The sequence below is a fragment of the Pantherophis guttatus genome, chromosome 1 (genome assembly GCF_059756535.1).
Source record: "Pantherophis guttatus breed Tessera chromosome 1, ASM5975653v1, whole genome shotgun sequence".
In the NCBI taxonomy this organism is placed as follows: domain Eukaryota; kingdom Metazoa; phylum Chordata; class Lepidosauria; order Squamata; family Colubridae; genus Pantherophis; species Pantherophis guttatus.
This window is the reverse complement of record NC_142063.1, coordinates 167,024,055-167,049,243: the sequence shown is the minus strand read 5'-3', so window position 1 is coordinate 167,049,243 and position 25,189 is coordinate 167,024,055. Positions and strand designations below refer to the sequence as shown.

General features: G+C 37.1%; 1 protein-coding gene across 3 annotated transcripts in view; it reads left to right on the top strand.

Annotated features, from left to right (window-relative positions):
• The first annotated feature begins 711 nt into the window (after positions 1–711).
• PGAP1 (post-GPI attachment to proteins inositol deacylase 1) overlaps positions 712–25,189 on the top strand; it is a 54,286-nt gene continuing 29,808 nt past the window's right edge. For 2 of the 3 annotated variants that reach the window (XM_087882125.1, XM_034429907.3), the window contains exons 1-11: positions 712–1,392; positions 10,332–10,485; positions 12,150–12,325; positions 12,874–13,045; positions 15,215–15,375; positions 16,627–16,679; positions 16,807–16,873; positions 17,928–18,033; positions 19,124–19,179; positions 20,520–20,603; positions 21,447–21,496. In XM_087882125.1, coding sequence (XP_087738251.1) covers positions 1,093–1,392; positions 10,332–10,485; positions 12,150–12,325; positions 12,874–13,045; positions 15,215–15,375; positions 16,627–16,679; positions 16,807–16,873; positions 17,928–18,033; positions 19,124–19,179; positions 20,520–20,603; positions 21,447–21,496 — 1,379 coding nt within the window. In that variant the 5' untranslated portion in view covers positions 712–1,092. Of the gene's footprint in view, positions 1,393–10,331; positions 10,486–12,149; positions 12,326–12,386; positions 13,046–15,214; positions 15,376–16,626; positions 16,680–16,806; positions 16,874–17,927; positions 18,034–19,123; positions 19,180–20,519; positions 20,604–21,446; positions 21,497–25,189 lie in introns of all 3 variants that reach the window. The other variant, XM_087882126.1, reaches the window with a different exon arrangement.

The following is a 25,189-nucleotide window of genomic DNA, read 5'->3' as shown; positions in this document are numbered from 1 at the left end:
TAAGATAGAAGCAAATTCAATAGGGAAGCTAGATTCACTTAACAACTGTGTTAGTAACTTAACAAGTGCAGTGATTCACTTAACTGTGGCAAGAAAGATCATAAAATGGGGCAAAATTCACTTAACTGTTTTGCTTAGCAATGGAAATTTTGGGCTCATTTGTGGTGGTAAATTGAGGATTACTGTATAGTCAAGCATAGTATGATGTAGCAACTCATCTATTCCAGATGTGACTCAGCCTTTTCAGTGAGCCTCAGTGTCCTTTTTTTCTCCTATCATTTTATCAACTTTGATTTTGCTATCGATCATTGTTCATGTTACTGCCAACAAGTTGCAAGCAGGGTTAATTTGGGTTAAACGCCACTAAATTTAGTTTCTACACAACATGTGGCTTTATAGTCAGGTGAAGGATTGGCCAGTAAGAGATTAGGAGGAAAACGGGTTTGATGAATCCAAACGACCAGATGACAGCAAGAAATCAAAAGAGTTTCATAACTCTAGCAGATTGTCCGAATTTTTTGCAATCTAGCAGCCACAAAGCAAATTAGCTTCGCTCAGGGGTGATGTTCAAGAGTTATTCTTTCCTATGTGTTAATTATTATTTTGTTATTAAATAGGTGTTATGATTCAATAATACACGTTTCGTCCAACAAGCCGCTCACGTCATCTTTCAAAAATGTGGCTTAATTTCCCAACGATAGTCGGAACTCTTCCTCCTTCCCGTTTTTTCATGTCCGTGCTCGTTTACGATTCGGGTTTAAATTGGTATTAGATGCGAGCCTCCGCAGCTGCTAATCGGGCTCCCCAACCTCCGATTCCCAGTTAGCGACCTCCGCGAAATCTTCCCCGCTGGAAGTCTATGGAGATTCTCAGTCATCCAGGTCACGGTTGTCCCAAAGGTGCTTAAAACAATAAAAGCACCTTCGGGGTTGGTTCCCCGCTGAAAGCCGCCAAGGCTCAGCCACCGGCCGTCTCGGCAGCCCACTCGCCCCGCCCACCCCGATCCGAGTGACCTTCCCAAAATGGCGGACGGAAAAGCTCCCTGAACCCCGCCCGAGAATTCCGAGGCGGTTTTGGGCCGACCTTCCAAAGATGGCGGAAGGCCGGGCTCTTTCCACGGCTTCGCCCCGCCCGGCGAGGGAGGAACTCGGGGCGGTTCCCCGCCTCCTGGCGGGTGTGGCCCGCCGGCGAGAGGGCAGAGGCGGCCCTGGCGGCGAGAGGGCAGAGGCGGCCGCCGATGAAAACGACATGTGGACGGCGGGAAGGGTGACCGGAATTTTGTTTCACGGGGTCTTGGCGGCTCTGGTGCTGCTGGGAGCCCGGGACGTCTTCTTTCAGTATGAAGAGAACCGGTGCAGCATGACCTACATGTTCGACTACCCGGAGTACCTGGTGAGTGGCTGGGTGACAGGCGGCGGCATCCTGCAAGGTGTCCCGTTCTGCCTTCCCCTCCGCCAGTTCTCCCCGAGAGGCTGGATCCGTCCGTCCGTCCCCCCCGCACCCCTTCCTATAAAGAAAGACCTGCTTTCTCTATAATGGAGTTCCTGAGGAACTTGGTCCCCGGCAAGACCAGAGCCCGCGAAGGCTCCTCTCCGCAGCCGACGGCAAAGCCGTCTCAGGGACAGCTCCTTCGGAGGAAGAGCGCCTTTGCCTTGTGCCCTTCATCCGCACAGAGCAGTGGTAGCGGTCCCTTTTCAGCCCCTTCTCATCTTCGTAGGCTTGCTTGGTTTCCTTCCATCGGCGCCTGTCCGTCTGGGGTGTGTGTGTGTGGTCTCGCCTCTGTTCAGTGGGAGCCTATATAGCACCTATGTAGGATGCCCTAAAGCAGCGGTTCTCCAAAGGTGGCCGGGGGACCCCCGACACCATTTCAGGTGGGGTCCGTGAAGCGAAAAATAAATATTTTAAAATGTTTCAGGTTTTTTTATTATTATTTATTTTATTTATATGTCGCCCTTCTCCGGAGAGTCAGGGCGGCTTACAGTGCGTTGATGCCTAATAGGGTAAATATTGATAGACATAACTACTTTAACCAAAACTCTTTGGGGTCCTCACTCATTTTTTTTTTAAATGCAAAGAGGGTATTTCTGTGGAGATTTTCAGTCATCCAGGTAAAGGTTGTCCCAAAAGTACTTTTTCAACAGGCATCTGGGCTTTGTGGGAAAAGTCCAGTTGCCTCTTGAAAAAGCACTTTTGGGATAAAGAGAGACCAGTTTGAGACCCACTGCCCTAGAGCAGGGGTCAGCAACCTGCAGCTCTGGAGCCGCATGTGGCTCTTTCACCCCTCTGCTGCGGCTCCCTGTCACTCAAAATATGCATCACAACCACCAATTGCGACACCCGCCAGCACGCGATTTATAGAGCTTTTCAACCCCCAGTAGGAGAATCATGGATAAATCCAAGAAATTAAAAGATTCAGAAGAAAACAGAATGTTTACATATGCCAGTTTTGTGGCTGCTCAAGAAATAGTCAAGCATGGGAAGGGTTTTGTGGCTCCCTGTATTTTCTTTTCTGTGGGAAACCGGGGTCCAAATGGCTCTTTAAGTGTTTAAGGTTGCAGACCCCTGCCCTAGAGGAATAAAGCCTTCAGTAAATTGCTTAATTGTTATGAAAAACCAGCCCAGCTCACCTTTGTGGAGAACATGCTTTTCAAGTTGGCGTGACACTTGGCTCTCAAGAGTCAATGTTTCTATTTCCATGCACTCAGCCAAAAGTCAAAGATGCATTGACCCTTGTTAACTCGCTAGAAAGTTACCAATTCGTTTGCTGTTTAGTAATTGCTTAATAGTGAGAGAATGTGGATGTTGAACTGTAAGGTTTCATTGGATTCATAGCAATAGTCACAAAGTATTTTCCCTGTGAATGTTGATAAAACTTTTCTTTTTCCTTGAAGTGAGTACTACAGGTAGTCTTGACTTACAACCACAACTGAGCCCAACTTTTATGTTGTTAAGTGAGACATTTAAGTGCATTTTACCCCATTTTACAACCTTTCCTGTTTCAGTTGTTAAGTAAATCTCTGCCATTGATAAGTTAGTAACTCAGTTAGTAAGTGAACCTGGCTTCCCCATTGACTTGGTTTGTCAGAAGGTCGCAAAAGGTGAACACATGATCTTGGGACACAGCAACGGTCATAAATCTCAACCAGTTGCCAAGCATCTGAATTTTGATCACTTTATCATGGGGATGCTGCGAAGATTGTTATTGTGAAAAATGGTCATAAATCACTTTTTTCACTGCCATTGTAAGTTTGAACAGTCACTAAATGTATTTTGTTTTGTGGCTTCCTGGTTCTCAAAGCGTTCTACTATCATTATCTTTTTCTGAGGATAACTATGATGAAAAAAATGCAATGGTCTTTTCAAAAGCAGAATAGGTCAATTTTATCCTGAAAAGATTTGTGCTGGACATAAATCCTCCTTTCTGTCAGTTTTTCATATCTTCCTTTTAAAGATGGCTATAATGTCAGCAGTTTTACTATTATGAGTAATGCAATGCAAAATTTACAGACCAAAACCAGTGTAGACATGTATCACAAGTAATTGGTGTGATGGTATGATAAGAAAGCAAAAGCAGAAGTTCCTGAAACTCTTTTTCTTCAGTATCATTTTCTTTTCATGTGGTTGTTTTAGGCTTGGGAAGTGAACCAATTAATTTGCCTTTATAATTACAATATGTGTTATTCAAAAATTATTTTTGTCTATCTTGAAGTGATATTCTTTATATAGCATATTTAGCAAGCAAAAAACTGGAGGTGTTTTTTTTTCTTCCCAAGTTGTTTGTTTAAAATATCCCACATCCACAAAAAATGATTATTTCTAATGTAGGGAATGAACATATAATGAACATTAATACATAGAATAAAATATTAAAGCAAACAACTATGTAATAAATCGTAATTTGAGAATGCAGGGCCGCCCCTAATAATGTAATACTTTCCCCAGAAGAATACGGATTTGACTCCAAGAAATGTGCCTTGGATAGCATTCTGATTTTATAATTAATTTTTCTGGCAAAAGGATCTCAGAGATCGCCCTTATCCAGTGTTCATAATAAATAGGCAGGTTAATGTGAGAAGAAGTGGTATACAAGCTTTTTGGATCCCAAGTTGGTCATCACTGAGTTACTACAGAATACACAATGTTGTTTTTCTAAAAGCATGTTCTTTCTGAGATGCCTTAAGAACTTTGATACTTAGCTTTAAAATGCAGGTTACTTTGTATTTGATATCTCCCATGCTATTTCTTGCTGATGCCTCTAATGGAAAAGGATCTTGAGAGATATGCTTCATATGGACTCCTGTAATAAAACAATTACAATTTTGTTTTTGGGGAAAAAAATGATTTTTTTTGTGGAAAGTATTTTAAAATATGTTATTTGTAGTGTAATATATGGAACTGATGCCACAATGTTGACCAGGACTTAATTGGTTTGATTCAATTTGTCAAAACAAAAGTTTGGTTAACAAAGTAAATATTTAGCATGCTTTCAAATATAAAACTTATATAGGAAACAGTTCTACACTGTTAAAGTAGTCAATAGTAATAGTTTCAGTGAGGTTTATTCCAGGCAAATGGGTATCAGTCTATAGGCCCTTGCCATATTCATATATATATATATGCGGGAGAAAACCCGAATAACCAAAGACACACACACACACACACACACACACATATATATATACATACATATATATATATATATACACACACACACACACACGTGTGTGTGTGTATGTGTGTGTGTGTTTATTTATTATTTAAATTTTTATACCGCCCTTCTCCTTTCGGACTCAGGGCAGTGAACAGCCAAAAATAAAACATTTGTACACAAAAGTTAAAATAGTTTTAAAATAATTAAATAAAGTTTGGCCCATAATTTAAAACATTTCAATTAAAATTAGTATCAATTTTAAAAACCGATATAAAATCAGGCCAGCCCGGCTAACTGAAAGAAATAGGTTTTAAGGGCCCGACGAAAAGTCCGGAGGTCTGGGATCATTCGTATCTCTGGGGGTAGATTGTTCCAGAGGGCAGGCACCATCACAGAAAGGCTCTCCCCTTGGAGGTCGCCAGCCGACATTGTCTGGCGGACGGCACCCTGAGGAGGCCCTCTCTGTGGGAGCGAACTGGCCGGTGGGAGGCAATTGGTGGCAGAAGGCGGTCCCGTAGGTAACCCGGCCAAGCCATGGAGCGCTTTAAAGGTGATCACCAACACCTTGAAGCGCACCCGGAAGTCCACCAGAAGCCAATGCAGCTCGCGCAGGAGAGGAGTCACATGGGAGTGCCCCGTCGCTCCCATAATCCCCCGTGCAGCCGCATTCTGCACCAGTTGGAGCCTCCGGGTGCACCCCAAGGGGAGCTCCATGTAGAGAGTGTTACAATAGTCCAGACGAGAAGTGATGAGTGCTTGAGTGACCGTGCGTAAGGAGTCCCGATCTAGAAAGGGGCGCAACTGGCGTACCAGGCGAACCTGATAGAAAGCCCCCCTGGCCAAGGCCGTCATATGCTCTTCTAAAGACAGCCGTGCGTCCAGGAGGACGCCCAAGTTGCAGGCCCTTTCCGTGGGGGCCAATGATTCACCCCCAATAACCAGCGATGGCGCCAGCTGGCTATACCGGGACACTGGCAGCCACAGCCACTCGGTCTTGGAAGGGTTGAGTCGAAGCCTGTTTCTCCCATATATATATATATATATATGTGTGTGTGTGTGTGTGTGTGTGTGTGTGTGTGTGTGTGTGTGTGTGTTTTCTTTCCTTTTCGTAGCTTTATGTGTATTTCTCTTTAGCCAGGTTCTTCCTACGTAAACCAAGATTTTTATGCAGCCCTAGTTCAGTGAAATCACAATCCACTAGTTTCTAGGCTTTTTTTTTTCTGGCAGCCAGCAAACACTCTGCTGCCCATTGGGAGACTAAGGAGACAAAGATAGATCTATTTCTATCTCCCAATGGGCAGCAGAGTGTTTGCTGGCTGCCAGAAAAAAAAAAAAAGCCTAGAAACTAGTGGATTGTGATTTCACTGAACTAGGGCTGCATAAAAATCTTGCCTTACGTAGGAAGAACCTGGCTAAAGAGAAATACACATAAAGCCTACGAAAAGGAAAGTATATATATATATATATATATATATATATATATATATATATATATATGTATGTATGTATGTATGTATGTATGTATGTATGTATGTATATGTATATATATGATATCATATGATATGTATATGATATGTATATGTATATGTATGTATATGTGTATATATATATACACTATATATATACACTATATATATAGCTAGAGCAGCCCCACAGCAAGATCGGTGGCAAACAAATTTAGCAAATAAATAAATAAATGATATACCTTGTGGTACAGCTTCCTGGTAATATATATCTACAGTGTTATTACCTAAAACAATGGATTTTTTTAAACAATACAATGAAATGGAGACTATTAAAAGACTTTAGAGAAGAGTTCTGCAGATGTTGTACTCATGACTTAAATTGGTAGTTGGAAGCTGCTGTGGGCTAAATTTGTTAAGTATAATAAATAGCTAGTTTAACATATGGTGGGTGTGGGAATGTCAGTATAACTACTAGAATTTTGCAGCAAATTCAACAGGAAAGACAAGTACTGGTTATCTTTATGATGTGTTTATCTGATTTCTGTCAAACTTAAAAAAAACTATTGTGTTGTTTAAAATACTTCGGGTGAAATTAAGTAAAAGGCAGAAGATGTTTAAATATTAAGAGTTAATAGAGTTATGCAGTAATGCAAATTTGAAGTGGAAAATTGCTCAGAAAACTGCCAGAATTCTTTTTCTATATGCCTTGTATAATATGGAATCTCAAGGCAAGGAAACCATTTTATTTGCTATTTTTGTATGTAGTTTCAGATTGATTCTATACCAATTCTTATGATGTCATCCCTGATTGGTATAAAAATTGTTCAATTATAACAGCAAACATGTGACCAGGGTTGACTTTAGAATAGTAGAATAGATAAGTTGCAAGTTACAATTTAAGCTAAAGTGGAAAAAGAAAACCAGACAGTTTCCAGTATATAATCTTGAGCATATCCCACCATTTTCAAGGAGACTATCAATAATTACTTTGAAGGTTTGAGCCTCATTAATGAGGAACTAGAAGAATTATGGAATGAAATCAAATAAATTATTAAGGATGAATGTTAAAAGATGCTGACAATGATCAAGAAAGAGAAGAAAGCAAATGGATTATGAAATAAATGTTGGAAATTGCCAAAAATGCAAGAGAAGCCAATCAGGATTTCACGAAGAAATTTAACAAAGAATTGTTAATAATTCTTAACTATATGCTTGCTAGAAGCAAGAGAAACAATATTACATGAACATATTGAAATTGAAAACAGACATGGAAATACAGGGAAAACTTTGAAAGATCTTCACACTCAGGAAATACCAACCTCATGCTGGTGTAGAAAAGGATATCAATGGATAATTAATAACCAATTCCAAGAAAACCAACAAAGATGGAAGGAGAATTCTGAAATTTGATAGTAGATATGTTAACATGCAAGATAGCTTAGAAAAGTCATGTTACTTAACAAGAATATCTAATATAAGAAGATGAAATTAGATCAGCACTATGATCATTACCAAGGCATAAAGTTACAGAGAATTGATGGAATATCTACAGAAATATGAAGAAGAATCAATAAAGGTTTTTACCAAACTATGTTTAAAGCTAAGATAAAGTAGAAAAACATTACAAAATTTAATTACACAAAGGTATTGCAATATTAAATTAAAGCCTTTCATAGATCATCTTCATTTTATGTTGGTTTGATAAAACAAAAGAAGCTAGTTGTAATAGTTAAGGCTCAGACTTGGTAAAACTGCCTAATCTAGTTAATAGCCAAATTGGAATAGGTAGATTGTGTACCTCCAAAGAGTAAATTCCCATTAATCCACATCGGATTCTGAAATATACTATAGTCTTATTGCCTCGTTATCTCAATGTCATTTGGCAAGAAATAATTTTTATAAAGAATTGTTCTTTTCCCATGAATATCTTGAAAATCACATTTTACATAGAGCAGCATATGAAATTTATGTGATTGTATACAAAGATATCTATACATTTACTATATTTACATATATTTATATATGAGGGGGTTTAGCATGGTGACTTGAGGATCCCAGAAATTAATAAGAGGTAACATAACAGCTATTGTTCCTTTTCAGAAATGTAGAAACTGAATTTATTTTAAAAAATATTTAATGATTATATGCCATCTAAGTTGGTCTCAAGTCTTAGCAACCACATAACAGATTTTATTTTCTCAACCTGGTACTTCAAGTCTTATAGCGACACACCCTTTGGCTTTATAACTGAGTTCATCCACTTTCTTGCTGGTCATCCTCTTCTTTTTTCTTTTTGCCATTAAAAAATGCACCATATACAGTATATGATTCAAATAGTTTCTGTCGGTTTTCACAGGTGATTTTACTGTCTTTTGGGATTTCCTCTCTGTACTTTGTTTTCTATTTTGCGTTTTGTGTATTTCTACCCTGTATCTACAGGCACTTTCAAAATAGATCAGAATCATAACATAACAATATAGAGCTATTAAATATTGTACAATGTGTAGCTTGTGTACATAAAAGCTAAATAAGAATCCCCCAGAACAATTCCAATCAACTGGAATAGTTATTATTTTAATAGCAGAATTTTAAATCTGTGTGATGGAGTGTCTAACAGACTCTGGGGAAACAAAAGAGGAAGCAGAACCATTATAGGAAAGATTACATACGACCAGGAAAGGGGGAGGGGTAAATGGGATTCAGAGTGATTTATCTTATTGGCTTATTTGGCAAGCAGATTATGTTACACCACCCTACTAGCAATAAGTAGCATTCCAGCAATTCAAGTATTCCTTGATTCCTGAGTCTGATAGCTATGAAGGGCTTGGCATTTCTACAGTTTTTGCTATTCATCTAAGGAGTAGTGAAAAGACAAATACAAGTAGTCCTTGACTTACAACTGTTCATTCAGGGATTGTCCAAAGTTACAATGGGATTGAAAAAAAAGTGACTTATGACCATTTTTCACACCACCATTGCAGCATCCCCATGTTCACATGATCAAAATTCAACCAGTTGGCAACTGGCATGTATTTATGACAGTTGCACTGTTCCAAACTCATGTGATCACCATTTGTAAACTTCCCACCTGGCTTCCAACAAGTAAGGTCAGTGGCAAGGGCCAGATTCACTTAACAACCACATGATTCAATTAACAACTGCAGTAATTCCTTTAATGCGGGCAAAAAAAGTCGTAAAATGGGGCTCAACTCATTTATCAACTGTCTTGCTTAGCAATATAAATTTTTCGTTCAATTGTGGTCATAACTTGAGGACTATCTTTACACTTCTTTTGCTGTAATAACTTGCAAGTAGGCTTCATCTGCCTACTTCTCATAGCATAATTGCTAATAGAAAATAGTACACACAAGCATTAGATCTGTATGAGTATTAGGGTAGCTTTCACTGCTACGATTTGTGTTACACATTTCACTATTTCTGGCTGTTCAGCATGGGTCTATGACAATTTGCCATGGCCAACTTGCCACAGCTAATTCACCACGGCCAATTTGCCGTGTGTAACAACTCACTGTGGGAAAAGAGTTACACTAATATCAAAGAAATGGTGGAACAGCATCGTTAAAGAAAGGATGCAAAAAGAGATGACAAAAATATTTTTTTATTTATTTTAAATAATTGAATTGTTAAATTGCCCTGTGGCAAGTTGTCTCGTGGTGAGTTGGCCATGGCGAGTTGATCCATGATGAGTTGGCTATGACAAATTGGCCATGGTAAATTGGCCATAGTGAATTGACCATGGCAAGTTGGCCCATTCCAGTTCAACATGCTGTCTACAGCTAATGAGAATTCCAAAAAAAGATTGGCTTGGGGAAGGCTGAACTATGTGTTTAAATCTGTTGGATGTGGAAAATAACACTTTCCCCTGCTAGTGCCATAAAGTTTATATACATACTTGCAAGGTTACCTGTGTAAGCAAAGTTAAGTTTTGGTTCTCCATTTCAGGGTCTTCTCCAAAGTTACTGTCAGAAGGAAGAAGAATGCAAATGTTTCAGATTTGCAGTTCTTTAGTTACATATAGAAGATAGTGAAATATTAAAAAAACTGTCTTATTGTTTCAGACTTTTTTAAAGTATCTCTACTTCATATTAATAGCACAGTACAATTTATTATGTAAATTCTATTTACGTTGTGATTGTTTTCCTGTTAATACCAAAATGTTACCTTTCTTCTGCTGAAATACATCTTTTTTTCAGAGAATAAAATTACCTAAGAAAATATCCAAACGTTACCCAGCCTACGAGCTATATCTCTACGGGGAAGGAATTTCTGCAGAAGAAAACAGAAATCTAATCTTAACAGGAATTCCTATCCTTTTTCTTCCTGGCAATGCTGGGAGTTTTAAGCAAGGTAAGGTATCTCCGAAGGAATAGAAATATCTCTGTAGAATACCTAAAGAGGAAATAACATGGGAATAATAATCTTTACATGAATCTGTGTTTACCTGGATAATAAATGGCTTGCATTTACAGTATTTTGTTACATTTATTAATTACATTTTTAAAATGCCATAATTAAAACTAAAAAATGCAGAATAAAATGAAGTAACAAAGCCAGGCTATGACCTTACCAAGATGGAATCAAGGACCAAATGCCAACCAAAAGAGATCACTTTTGAAATATTTCCAGGTGGTAGCCAGACGAGTAGTCCACTGAAAACCATTCCAAAAGCAGTGCTAGGGAGCCACTCTACTACTATATCCTTAAAGCAGAGGTCCATTTGTAGTTTCTCCTGGTCAGCTTGAGTTAGCTGGGCAAATTCCATTGAGAAAATGCAATCCTGCAAATAATTTGGAGCCAAGCCACATACATTATGTAAGTTATCAGGAGCACTGTAAATTGCATTGGGAAATCTGTCTGTAACTAGTGTAGCACCCATAGCATTGGTGTAATGTGTTCCCTCTAGTAAATTCTGGTTAGCTGCTACATTGTGAATGAACTGAAATATCTGAGTAGTCCTCAAAAGATCCCCATATAGAGGTCTTTGCAGTAAGGTAAATGGATGGTAGCAAGGGGATGAGTCATTATAGTAAGATCCAAGGTAGGTCAAAAACACCACCCCAAACTGGGAGAAGCCAGCACTGGCTGCAGTTTTCACCTTCTGTTTTAAATGGAGCCACAATCCAGAAAGACCAAAAAGTCACAGGCTTGCTTGTTAGTCCCTGTCAAGAGACTACTGGAGCAGACAAATATCTCTGTTGGACAATAAGTGTCTTGTTAGGATTCTCAATTTAAGCCTCCAAGCGTCAGGATAGAGCTTCAATAAATTCTAGTTTGGTCTGGAGTTGATACTTAATGATATACAGTTGTAAATCATTAATGATACCCAATCCCAAACTATTGTATGACCTTTTCCAGAGGCTGCATGGGAGAAGACTGATATCTGGCTTCCACAAAGTAGTAGCCACAGGTCAGCCCCTCCTTCCCTGTCCTCCCTTCCCCTTCTCTGACTGGTACAACTACAACATATTACCCCCAATCTCTCATAGGCAGTCCAAAAGTATACCATGGATTACAATATTGAAGGCCATGGAGAGACCTAATATGGCATAGATAGGATACACTATCTTCATCTTGAGCATGGTAAAGATAAATTACTACTATCATTGCTGTCTCTGTTCCACAGCCAGGCCTGAATTCTGACTACAAAGGTCAGATAATCCACTTTCTTTGGAGTACCATACATTGAATCCCCACCACTGTTTCAACTGCCTTTCCCTGGTATTAATTGTTTAACATCTCTGAATCCATGGAACTCACTAAAATTGCTGAGAATGTTTCAACTTTTCTAAGGTTCCATTTCAAAGTAACATTGTTGTTCTCAAATTACACTGCATAGTAAGCATGGATTTTTAGAACTTGGAGTTTGAAGACATAAAAATTAGAATGAGGATTTTAAAAAGAAATCCTCATAGTTTTGTTTTCTGCCTCCTCACTGCCTCTTTTAGGGATTTACTTCACCATCCAAATCCAGGATTTTAATTATCTCTGCTTCTAATATATGCTTTTTTCAGTACGTTCTCTTGGATCAATAGCATTGAGAAAGGCAGAAGATATGGATTTCAAATATCATTTTGATGTCTTCAGTGTGAATTTCAACGAGGAACTTGTTGCACTATATGGTGGAAGCCTACAAAGGCAGACGAGATTTGTGCATGAGTGTATTAAAATAATTCTTAAATTATATAAGGTATGAAGATAAACACAATGTTAACTTTTTACTGTTTTGTGCCATTATCTCCATGATGCAGAAAATATGGAAGATGGCCTTGATGAACAGAGAGAGCCATTATCATGCAGTGATCAAATATATGTGGCTTGAGCCCATACCAAGAAAGTGATTTAAGAAGACACCTCAGACAGGCCCTCCCCCCGATTCACCTGAAGATAAACGAGGGAGTATGGGAAGCAAATTCAAACTTGAAAGACTCTGTTATTATAGCAGGGGTGTCAAACTGGCGGCCTGTGGGCCAGATGTGTCATGCAGACCATGCTCACCCCAGCTCCATGAATGGGAAAAACATTGCAAAATGTCACATGACAGCAACGTGATGCGGCGAGTTTGACGCCCATGTATTATAGCTATTCTAATAAAGATAGTTTTAGGCAACAGTGTCTGTTCCTTAGTCTGGTCTACCTTAAAAGATTGACATATTAACTATTAAATGGGAAAGAATTTTTGCTTTTATATGTTTTCATTGTGCCTGATGTGAGATTATTTTTCTTTATTTTTTGAAGGGTCATGAATTTGCTCCCAGCAGTGTTGCAGTAGTAGGTCATTCCATGGGTGGTCTTGTTGCAAGAGCACTAGTGATTCTTAAACATTTTAAACCCGAACTTCTCAATATTCTTATTACTCAAGCGACACCTCATGTTGCACCTGTATTGCCTTTAGATCAATATCTTGCTGGTAAGTTCACCCCTAAGAATTTTTGGATTGGTCAAGTTTTGTTTTGCCTTTCCCCTCTATTTTGCTTTTACTTTTTCACTTTTGAGTAACTGAATAAGCTTCATTCCCATTGATTTAATGAAAAACACTATTGGAAATTCTAGAAACTTCACCTTCTGTTATTATACTTACTATTATTAGCAGTTTCACCAGAAAAGTGTTGTAGAGTAGAATAATGTGGAAGATATCAATATTTTCTCTCACTACATACTTGTTTAATCATGGTTTGCATATACAGGTAGCCTTAAATTTTATGATGAAAATAATTGTACTTAAATATGTCCTGGCAGCATCAATGATGGCCACTTATGTGCCTGCACTTAAGCAAGACAGGGGCTTAAAAACAATCATATTCTATTTCTACATAGTGTTTGGATTGGATCACTAACTTTTGATTCTGAAAAATCCAAGGTACTCCAGAATTCTTCAGATATTATTTTCAGATCCCTCACCTCTGTGGGCAATTGGATGATATTGTGACATATCCATATCCAAGACTCTTAAAAATTAAAACAAGGGTTATTTCTGATATTAATTGGAAACAGACTACTAGGAGAGTCTGAGCATGAATATTAAGTTCTTACATATCAAACTAGAGACCACTTCTGATAGTTTATCTATTTGATAGCAAGGAATATCTCCAACAGTATCCCCAATTTTTCTTGTTAACCCAAAGCCAGTTTCTTGTAGCTAATCCTGTTCCTGGAGAATAGCATTTCTTCTGACCCCACAGTCTAGGCTTCACTTAAAAAAAACTAGTTTGGTAGAGTTAGACCATATCCATGCCATTAGCTAACTGATCTATGTTTCAGTATTTTATCTTTCATTTTTGAAAGAATCATATAAAATCATATAAAAGGGGGACGGAAAGAAAATTCTTTTGAAAGCCCACATCAAGTAGAATTTCAGTATTTCTTATTGTTTCTATTTCCTGATCTGATCTACCTTGAAGCACTATCATGCATGTTGAAGGTAAATTAATTTTTTTTAAATTCTCAAAATCTTCAAAATAGCCAGCTAATTTAAAGTATTTACCTCTTGCTTAGCACTGGCATTTCAATAGAATATCTTCCCCACTATATTTAGTAGAATTGGGCTGCATCTCTTCTGGGGCCCATCGAAGAATATGCCTTTTAAGGTCTCGAGCAAGTAAATCTTTGGGGGGGAGCCCCTTATCTTGAACTGTGAAGGCAAATTAATCAACATTTCATGTATTGTGGATTGCTTTACTTTAGACTTCAATAAATTTTTTAGCAGAATTCAAACACAGGATCTCAGATTCATTAAGATAAAACTACATTTTTCCATCTCTATTATATTACAATTGCACCATCATCCAGGATTTACCCAGACTATCTTTTCTAAGTTCATGCATACTTCACATAGGAGACATTTTTCTCTGGCCCAATTTGATGCATTATCTATCAGGGGAACAACTGGAATATATTTCAATCTCCCACATCAAAATGTTTTTTGTATATGTTCAAATAACCCCTTGGTCTATAAAAATGCCCACTTTATACACAATAGCAATTAAAACATATAATCCAAATTATTGCAATATATGTATGCATGTGTGTGTCTATGTATGTATGTATGAATGTATTGTATGTATGAGTAGGATTTAAGGTTTGTTTGATTTTTATAAAATACATGGATTTATATGTTGAAATATGTTTAAATCTATAGAAGTAGATGGATGGATATGGTGAAATGTCACATTGGGATAAGATTACTGCTGTTAAAATGATTACAACTTTGAAATTAATGCATATCAATATGAATTTTCATTAAATATTTTTTACATATAGATAATAAAATGTTTATGGCAGGCAAAATTCTTTAGAATATCTTTAACCAACTTGTGATTATATTATATAGAATAGAGGCTTTAATCTGCCAGATTTAAATTATCTTAATTCTACATTTTTCTGGAATGAGATTTATTATTTTGCCTTATTGGTATGCTGAGTTGGCTTAGTTTTTTCTTGTTTGAAATTGGATAGTGGAAAAATGAGGAATTATAAGATATGCTGACATGTGCTACAAAATGATCTATACTGAAGATATTGCTGAACCTCAGGAAACAAAACTGCTAAAATGATATTTAAAAGAACATTCTTTTCATAGATTTTTACTCAACTGTGAACCATAACTGGATTCAGAAGGCTCAAGAAATAAGGAATCTAACAACCCTTTCTGTAGCAGGAGGATTTCGAGATTATCAAGTTCGCTCTGGATTGGCTTTTCTGCCCAGTTCAAATAGTCAAAATTGTGCTTTATCTGTTGCGGTAAATTCTTTAATTGTTGCTTTTAAGCCTCAGATTTTTTTTTTTAATTTGATTTATATGCCGCTGTTCTCCGGCGACTCAGGGCGGCTTACAATGCGTTAAGCAATAGCCTTCATACTTTTGTATATTTATACAAAGTCAGCTTATTGCCCCCACAAACTGGGTCCTCATTTCACCTACCTTAGAAAGGATGGAAGGCTGAGTCAACCTTGAGCCTTGGAGAGATTCGAACCAGCAGTAAATTGCAGGCAGCTGTGTTAATAACAGGGTGCGTAGACCACTGTACTATCAAGGCTCTTGATGACTGTTAAATATTACTGTTGATATTCCTGAATAGTTTAGTCCTTTCTTGCCCTAACAACTGCCGTAATTGAATGTGACATTCTAAATTGAGATCTCAATTTGAGTGAAAGCAGTAGCATTCATTGCTACATTTATCTGGAGATTCTTCCATCCTCAAGAAATAGCACTTTATATTTGATTTAGAATTTTATCTATAGAAGAAAATATATGTAGCTCAGAGTTGAACTTGATTGTTTTCTTACAGACATTTCATTACCCAACTAGTAAATGGAAACTACTATATATAAACAGGGAGTAAAACGTACCTTCACTAGCACTGGTGATATTATCTAGTTGGGGAATGAAATGTTTGCAAGCAAAGAAACTCATAGAACAAAGATTCCACAATGTTCTTATTTTTTTGCCATGTCTAGCTTGGATTTTACTCCAAATCCCTTGAACAAAGAACCTGTTTAAAAGAGGATGTCTAAATCATATTAGCTGTAACTAAACTGTTGGCTCATGCTAAGAATTAGTTTGTATCCAATTTATATAATTGTACTTCAGTTTTTAATCTTTATTGCTTCAGTGAATGAGGCGTCTCAAAAATTCATTGAATCAATAAAGAAATATGAATCTGCACCCAGTTTAAATTAATAATACAGAACTCTTATGTGAAGTATACAAGACCATATTTTCCTGGTGCTTCTCAAGCAAGAGTACAGCAGCATCCAAATGGAAAAATCAGCAGACATTTCAAAGTATAATAAGGCAGAATTGTCTGCTGTTCAAAGAGGGAGGAAAGAGTCACATGTTCTATATAACATGCTTGGTTTTTTGATTTTAGTCATAACAATGTAAGTAGGATTTCAGCCGTATTTTTTTCAGCAAGATATTAGCTTCTAGTAAATAAATAAATGTTTGGATGTTCAGTTTTAAAATGAATAATACAAATCTTCTTTTAATCAGAGTTCAGCAGTTCCTCGAGTCTGGGCTTCCACAGATCATCTTTCCATTGTTTGGTGAGTAGTTAAAAGCTTTTTGGTATAAGGACTGATATACTGCTGTTCAAATATTTTTATTTGACTATTATTTGCCTTTTAATTTGTCTGTTTTTTATAAGCATATTTCCCTTGTATTCTTTTTTAGGTGTAAGGAATTGAACTTGGCTACCGTCAGAGCATTTTTTGACCTTATTGATGACAATACTAAACAGGTTTGCATTCCTTGAAGATCTGTGCATGCTTTCTGGAAAAAGCATGTGTTTGATTTTTTTTTTTTTTACATTCTTGCAAATAAAGGAAGATAGCAGTGTTAGGAATATTACCTACATTACAGATCTCATTAGAATTATAAATACATTTTTCATTAAGCAGGCTGTTACTGCCATTGTAGTGGCAGGGCTGAGTTCATAAAAGTGTAAGAGTCTCAGTGTGCTTTCTAAGAAGCCCACTTCATACCTAACTTTCCTCCAGCCTTGGTGTAAATATTTTTCAATCTAATGAGATATAGACAAAATTAACAATTAAAAAAGAAAACATAAAAATCCCTTTTCAACTTCCTTTTCATATTCAAAATACCCATCAGTAGTGGAAATAGAAATAAAAGTTATTCAAAAATCACAGATTTATACTGAAAAGGAAATCACATAGAAAAATTATGAAAGGCACTATAAGGCTCTGGGCAGATGCCACAGATTATAGATTTGCTTTTCATTTAGGATAACACTACTGTAAAAGAGCTTCCAAATTGCATTAAAATATGTAATATTCCAAATATGTATGGAGAACATAAACACCAGGAAAAAAAAATGAAGCATTGACCAGGCAACACAGAAATTAAAATTAGTACAAAATTAGTTACCTTTTTTCTATTCCTTTAGGGAATAGAGCAGCCTTGGAAATAATACTACCTCTATGTTAATTTTCTGCTGGAAAATTCTGCTACCTGCAGATTCAAGTTTAAATCTAAGCCTGAGGGAAAACAATTAATCCTCTTGACTTCCAACCTGTAATCCAAAACATTTGCTTTTTTTTTTTTCCAAAAGGAGAAACTTTTCTGTCTATCTTAGAAAGGAAAGGGGCTGGGGAATTGTGGTCTGCTTTTTGCAAATGTGCCCAAACCCATGTGATTCTACTTGAAGCTGAAAAGTTGTTGATTTTGTGTCTGGGAAGTATTATCTCCCAATGTTATTAATAATGGTTAGCCTCACATTAGGCCTCAAAAGCTTGTTAAAGTTTTTCTTTATGTGTTTGTTTGTTAATTGATAGATAACAGAAAATCCCCAAAGAAAAATTCTGGTCCTGAATCACCACTTTTTAAGGTATCCAGGAAAACTCTTTGAAGAAAGACCTGAATCACTTACTGAGTTAACAGGTTAGTGTGTCCAGTGTTACTGTGTGTGTATGACTTCCTTTGATGAGTAAGAGTAACATTAAATCCAAAGGAATTGAATCAATATATTCCATTCAGTTTTTTCCTCTTAAGTTATGGGAAGTAGCATAGGAACATTTTCTGCTGCAAAGCTCAGATCATTAAGCCATTCAAATGATTTAAAATCTTCTATTCAAAATCACTATTGTTAATTTAAAAGCTAATTGAAAAAAGAATAGGAGACTGAATTACAACACTCAGGTAGTCTTTGTTCAGTGACTGTCTTGTTTAGTGCTAATTTACAGTTACAACAGTGATAAAAAAAAAGTAACCAATCCTCACATTTATGACCTTCACTGGCAAAGGAAAGCTGAAATACGATCATAAACATAGCACTGGTTTCATTTAGCAACTGCTTTACTTAGTGACCAAGTTGTCAGTTTCAATTATGGTCACTAAATGAGATTACCTGTAGGGTATCATAGATCAGATCTTGTCTCAGCTCTGAACTTGTTAGATAGCTGCTTCTTTTTTGCTAAGGTTCTCATGTGCAATGCTGGCGTAACATTGTAGCATTACAAAGCTCAAAGGCAGATTTATCTCTCTGTATCTATGCTTATTCCTTCTCTGTATGATCTCTGGGCCTGGGCAAATGCATAGGTTAAATAAGTGTTGCTGTTCCATGTTTTCTCATAATGTTGTTCTAAGCAGACAGCATGATGGTATGACCAAAAAAAAAAAAAAAACCTTTTGAAGTAGGTTCCTATGTTGTTTTCATCATTTCAACCACCAGTGTTTCATGATTTAATGTTTGTTACTCCAGCTAAACTATTAAATATAAAGATGTAAAAGCTTTACGTATTTATAAAAATCTTGAAAAAGAATATTTGGTAATGTTTTGCTAATTTGCCTACTCCGAACTAAAATTAGAGGAAAAGAATTTAGTTTTTATCATTTCAAAAATATTTGTTTTTCTATGTTAAAAAGAGGCATGCTATTTTAGATTACACAACAAAATTATTGTGGTGTGGTACTGCAGGACAGCAGAAAAAAAATAATCCAGTATGAAGAAAAGTATTGGTTTTTTTTCCAGAAGCATCAGTTTGGATTAATATAAAAACTTCAAAATGGTCCTACAAAGGATACAATGTAAGTAATATTTTTCACTTAAAATGGAATTATTTATTAGCTTACGTAAACATTTTTTTTAATGAGGTCCTTTTTAAGTTTAGGCAGGTTTATTTTTCATCTCTAGTAGTGCTACTGTTTGAATTTAACACCTTCCCTATGAAAAATATGTGCTCTACCACTTATTTACAGCTTTTTCTCTGATGGAAAATCTAGAATTGAAAATAGTATTGTAATTATTGAACCAAGGTTTCCACATATCCAATCTAGCCGTTGAGATGTGCAAAACCTTTGTAGGTTTGAAAAGTTTACAAGTCAAAAAGACAACGAAATGTTCCAAGCTCAGAACAAATCACTCAGGACAAATCACTCATTTCATTTTACATTTCACATCTGCCTGGATGTTTTTAAAAAACTGTCCAAGCCAAGGAGATTTGACAAGTGGATTAGTGAATAAAAACAGCAGACATAATAAAAACAGCAGGGGAAAGCATGAGGGAGAATTATGTTACATCATCATAGTGTTCATAGGTAGGTTTACTGATGAATTAAATTCTTTGCTATGGAATTCATGAGTTGTTAAAGTACATTATTGTCCCTCTATATATTCCTTTTATATTAAACTGTCTTTTTCAGGCTTGTTTCAAAATGTAAAAGCATGTAATAGTCACATGCCTTACAGATGTTGTTGGTGCCCTGTTGAGCTTTCAGATTGCAAATAAAAAAGCTATTTCGCTTTATTGAATTTTGCAAGCAAATATAGAAGTTCTCTGTGCATATTGATGGAAAAGATGCCTCAAGCCAGTTGTCAAAAGAAGTGCAACATTGTTTGTGGGCTAGGTTGAAGCAAATCTATTGCTACCGGTATCAAATTTTAGCTTAGTTTAGTTTCATGGTTGTGCAGGCATCTGCTGCGACAAACTTGCTTAATCGTTGTTTCCATTTTTTTCTATGTAAATTAGAAATATTTTAATGATTCACTTAGCTGATTTTTCTGTAGTTGGGTGATAAGTACCCTGTTTTCCCCGAAATAAGACATCCCCTGATAATAAGCCCAATTGGGCTTTTGAGTGCATAGCAATAAGGCCAAGCGCTTATTTCAGGGTTCAAAAAAATATAAGACAGGGTCTTATTTTCAGGGCAACACAGTAACATTTAACATGAGTTATCACTATATTTATATTTGTGGCTTTTGCATGGAAAACAAAGCAAATAACATCCTTCAATTTCTCATTTTTGTCTATGATAAAATACTTTCAATGTTTAAATGTTTTACTCTATCATTTAAAATATTATAGCACAATTTCTCAGTGTAATAGTTTATTATGTTCAACTAAACATTTATGTCTTTTTCTAAATAGGAATCAGATGGAAAATATTTTAGTTTTTCCCTCTCAAACCAAAGAAAATCATTCACTCATATTTACTGCCAAAACAGTATATTGGTGAGAAATTATTTCCTTCCTAACATTCATTTTAATTGTTATATTATAATGCATCTGTTTTAAGAAATTTTAAGGCAACAGCTTCTCTTAATCTCTACGTAAGATGGATGATGTCATAATGGGAAACTAGACCACAAACTTTCCATGACATTGTCTTTTTTAAAAAAAATTGGATGTTGTTTCAAAGTATTAGTAGCGCTTGGAAGCATTAAGAAATGTTTTTAATGCCTGCTTCAACAGAATGTTCAATTGTTCTGTTCTTTTCACTCTTAGAAAAAACTATCACTATCCTAGCAGCACTTCAACAGTCCTTCACTTACAGCAGTTCATTTAGTGACATTACAATGACACTGAAAAAAATGACTTATAACCATTTTTCACACAATCATTGCAGCATCCTCATGGTCATGTGATCAACATTCAGATGCTTGCAAATATCTCATGATGGTTGCTGTGTCTCGGGGTCATGTGATCATTTGCGACCTTCTGACAAGTAAAGTCAATGGGGAAGCCTGAGTCACTTAATAATCATGTCACTAACTAAACAACTACAATGATTCACTTAGCAAGTGTGGCAAGAAAGGTCATAAAATGAAGCAAAACCCATTTAATAACCATCTCACTTAGCAACAGAGATTTTGGGCTCAATTGTCATCGTAAATCGAGGACTACCTATATTTACAAAGCTGTTCGCACCATTGCTAGTAGCCAGGGCTGCTTTTGATAAATATTTTTAGGAAAATTTAAAGTAAATTATTGATAGGTTAGGTTAAAAAAATACAGTAGGAATCTACATACATTTTTATTTTCTCTTTATTGTTTTCTTCTCCTCTTAAATAAAAGGATACAAATAGCTGGATATTTGGTTGTGTAAACAGTACTTCATCAAAGTGGTAAGCATATTTTATTTTTATGAGATTATGAAAATAATTTCCTTTTAAAAATATTTATTTAATTGAATGAAAACCCCCTGGAAAAGATATGATATCTCCACAGGTATATGACTAGACTTTTGTCAGAAGTAGGTAAGATATGTGTTGTGCGGTCTCATTGAAAACTGATATTGTAGAAGCCATTAAGTCACAAACCCCTCGTTTAATGGATGAAAAATTTCAGTGTTCTTTTTTTACTCATGTCAGAAGTACCTTCAAATTCTAGATATTTAACCTTCAATACTGAGAAAATAAAATAGGTGTAAAATAGGTCATAAAAGTTTAGCACATATAAAAAGTATGTAAAATTAAATAGAACTAAAATTAAATGACATTCGCCCAGTATTGGGCCACATCGACAGCATTTTCCCTCGCCAGTATGACGTCTTCCTCCATACATATTGAAAGACATTGTATGCTCCATAGCATATGTGAAATGGATTGTTCTTCTCCACATTCACTGTTAATGTATGTTCATCACATGGTTCTTATTTCCCGTATCAGGAATGATCTTTGATGATTATTGGTCAGACTAGCTGACTATTGCGAAAGGAAAAAACTGAGGATAACTTATAGTAAAACACAGGGAGTGTCTAGCAGAAGAAATATTGAACACAGCTGGACAATTACTGTCAACAGATAGAGGAATGCTACATTTTTAAATACCTAGGCATCACTTTTCATAAGTTCCTTATGTTGAAAATACATTTAATTACTATCTTAACAACTGCCCAGAAGTTTTTATATTCTAAAGGAGGGCAACTGAATTTAAAATATTCCAGAGCAAGGTGATAGCCCAGATGCTACATGAAGCTAAGATCTGGGGGTGAGATGAAAAGATTATTGTTCAATTGGTAGAAATCCAGGGAGATTTTGCAAGTGCCCCATTGAAGAACATCTATGTCCTTGTGGTGTTGGTCAAGTGGAAGGCATTGTTTATTATGTCCTCCCCTGCCCCATTTATAAGGAGTTTAGGGCCAAATTATAGCTGGTAGGTAAATTCAAGGATCAGATCTCAAACAATTAAACAGTCATGTTGCAGACTGGTTTCCAATTGTTAACAATCAGCTTGCTATTTTGCTCTGCTGTCATTTAAATTTAGAAATAAATTACTGAAGTTCTGAGTTGTACCTATGGCTTTATTTTGTTTTAATCTTCTTGCATACAATGCCCTTATTACTTTGCAATCTTACTAATCTGTTACTTTATTATATTTTATGGTATACTGTATGTTATGACCTATAATTACAACAATAAACTTACTTGCCTACTAATAAAAAGAGTGATAAAGCCATCTTAAAATGATAAGATACAATACAATATAAAATATAATATAAAAGATGACATCTGAGGTATATAGTAAATAATCATTAAATAGCTCAGTAATTATCATTAATGAAAGAACTGCTGTAGTGGGAGTGACTAGGCATATCATACAGGTAGTATGACTTAAGATCAATCGTTTAACAATCATTCACAATTATGACAGTCTTGGAATGGTTTCCGGGCATAAACCATGGTTCTGCCACCCATGGTCACATGACCGTAACTCAGGTGCTTGGCAATAGGCTGGCATTTACAACTAGTTGCCAAGCCCCCTCCCATGACCATGTGATTTCTATTTATAATCTTTACTGCTGGATTCCCCAGAAACTGAATGAGGAAGGTTGCAAGCAGAGGGGACATTAGTTTTCAGAATTTCAGCTGCATTCCTGTAGCCCCATGAAGGATTTCTCTCCATATGTGGAAAGAAGTCAAAACTCTTTGGTGACCTGCAGGAAGGTTTGAGAGTGAGAAGATTGCATGTTGCTTTAATTGGGCAAAATAACCTTATCCCATCTAATTACCGTGTTTCCCTGAAAAATAAGCCCTATCCCGAAAATAAGCCCTAGCCTGAATTTTAAACATGATCCTAATATAAGCCTTACCCAAAAAATAAGCCCTACTTAAGGTTATCGTCAGCGGGGGGGCATGGCCAGCACTGAAGGTGGTGAGGGTGTGGGGTCCAACAGTGTCTGGCAGCAGCCACAACCTGTGCAGCACAGGTGAGTTGATTACCTGTCCAAGCAGCAGGCAGAGGCTGGGGGAGGCATGTGATCTGGACGTGCTGGGTGGGCTGCAAGAAAGTTGAGAGATGGTGGGTCAAAGTGGGCAGGTGGCTGATCTTCACACAGCAGCACTGGCAGCAAACAGAGCCAGAGGCGGGGTGGGGGGAAGTCAGGTGATCTAGACGCACCATGTGGGCTGTAGGAAAGCCGAGATTCGTTCGGCTGGAGAAAGTGGGCAGCTGTGGGAGGCTTGTCTTCATGCAGTGGCATTGGCACCTCTACACATTTGCCTCAGGCAAATGTAGAGGTGGAAGGCAGGTAATTCCAACACACTGTGTGGGCCACAGGCAAACTGAGAGATGCAAAGACAAGCCTCCCATGGCCATCCGCCCACTCTGCCCCACCATCTCTTGGCTTGCCTGTGGCCCGCGCACCACATTTGGATTGTATGCCTCCCCCACACCTCTGCCTCCATCTGCTGCTGGTGCAGTCGCGCAAAGACAAGTTTCTTGCAGCCGGCTGCCTGCTAGGGCCCACCGACTCTCAACTTTCCCACAACCCACATGGCGCAGCTGGATTGTGTGCCTCCCCCCACCATGCTTCTGCCGCCGTCTGCTGCTTGGACAGTTAATCAACTCATCTTTGCTGCACAGGCTGTGCAACCCTAGACTGGGCCTATTAATGGGCCAGTGGGCTGCAGCTGCTGTCGGACAATGTCGGCCTCCACGCGCTCACATCCTTTTGCCAGGATGCATGCCAGGGGGGTGGTGGGGCACCCAGCTGGGCTGATCACCCTGAAATCATGTTCTCCCCAAAATAAATTCTAATGCTTATTTTGGAGCCCCCCCAAAATAAGACCGGATCTTATTTTCAGGAAAATATGGTAGGTTATCCCATAAACCTTCCTAGCCTTCTCATCTGTTCTACAGCTCTTTTTCCATGACAGATCAGTCCATATCCCACTGTCACAAGTATCTATTTCCCAAGATCTTCCTGGTCCTTCTCTGGTGTGTCATTTTCAGCCTACTCTACTCTGCAAACTGCTTCTACTCACTCTATAAATTTAGTCCTAGTCCTCTTTCAGTCTTTAGTTAGACTAACTAATTTAGTTACTTCTAGGCCTGTTTATCTGCTGCCATCTCCAAAATGTACCTGCTCTAATAATATCTTGCTTCTTTCTTTCCTAGCTTCATCCTATGTTTATTTCCCCAAAAAAATTTGCAATGGTGTTTTTTGCAATATGTTTAAATCCTTATCATTATACATCAGAGTTGAATCCAAGCTATTTATTAGTAAATACAGTCTACTTCTTGTGTCTTTATCTCTTCGCAAATTAGTACCACAAAATACTCCTGTCCCTTTAAAAAAAATAGCATTATTTTTAATAATAAAAAATAAATGCTTTCTGAGAAACTGCTTCCTGTGGGCACTTTGTTTTTACTATGTCTCAGCTGCTGTTTTCAGTATTAATAATAGTGGAATTAAATTTATTTTCTAAATTTGTTGGTCAATTGAAGAAAAGCACTAGTCTTGAATGGATTATTATGCATTTCATTCTGAATACATATTCATGAATATTTTGTATAACAGCTCTAATATTTTCATT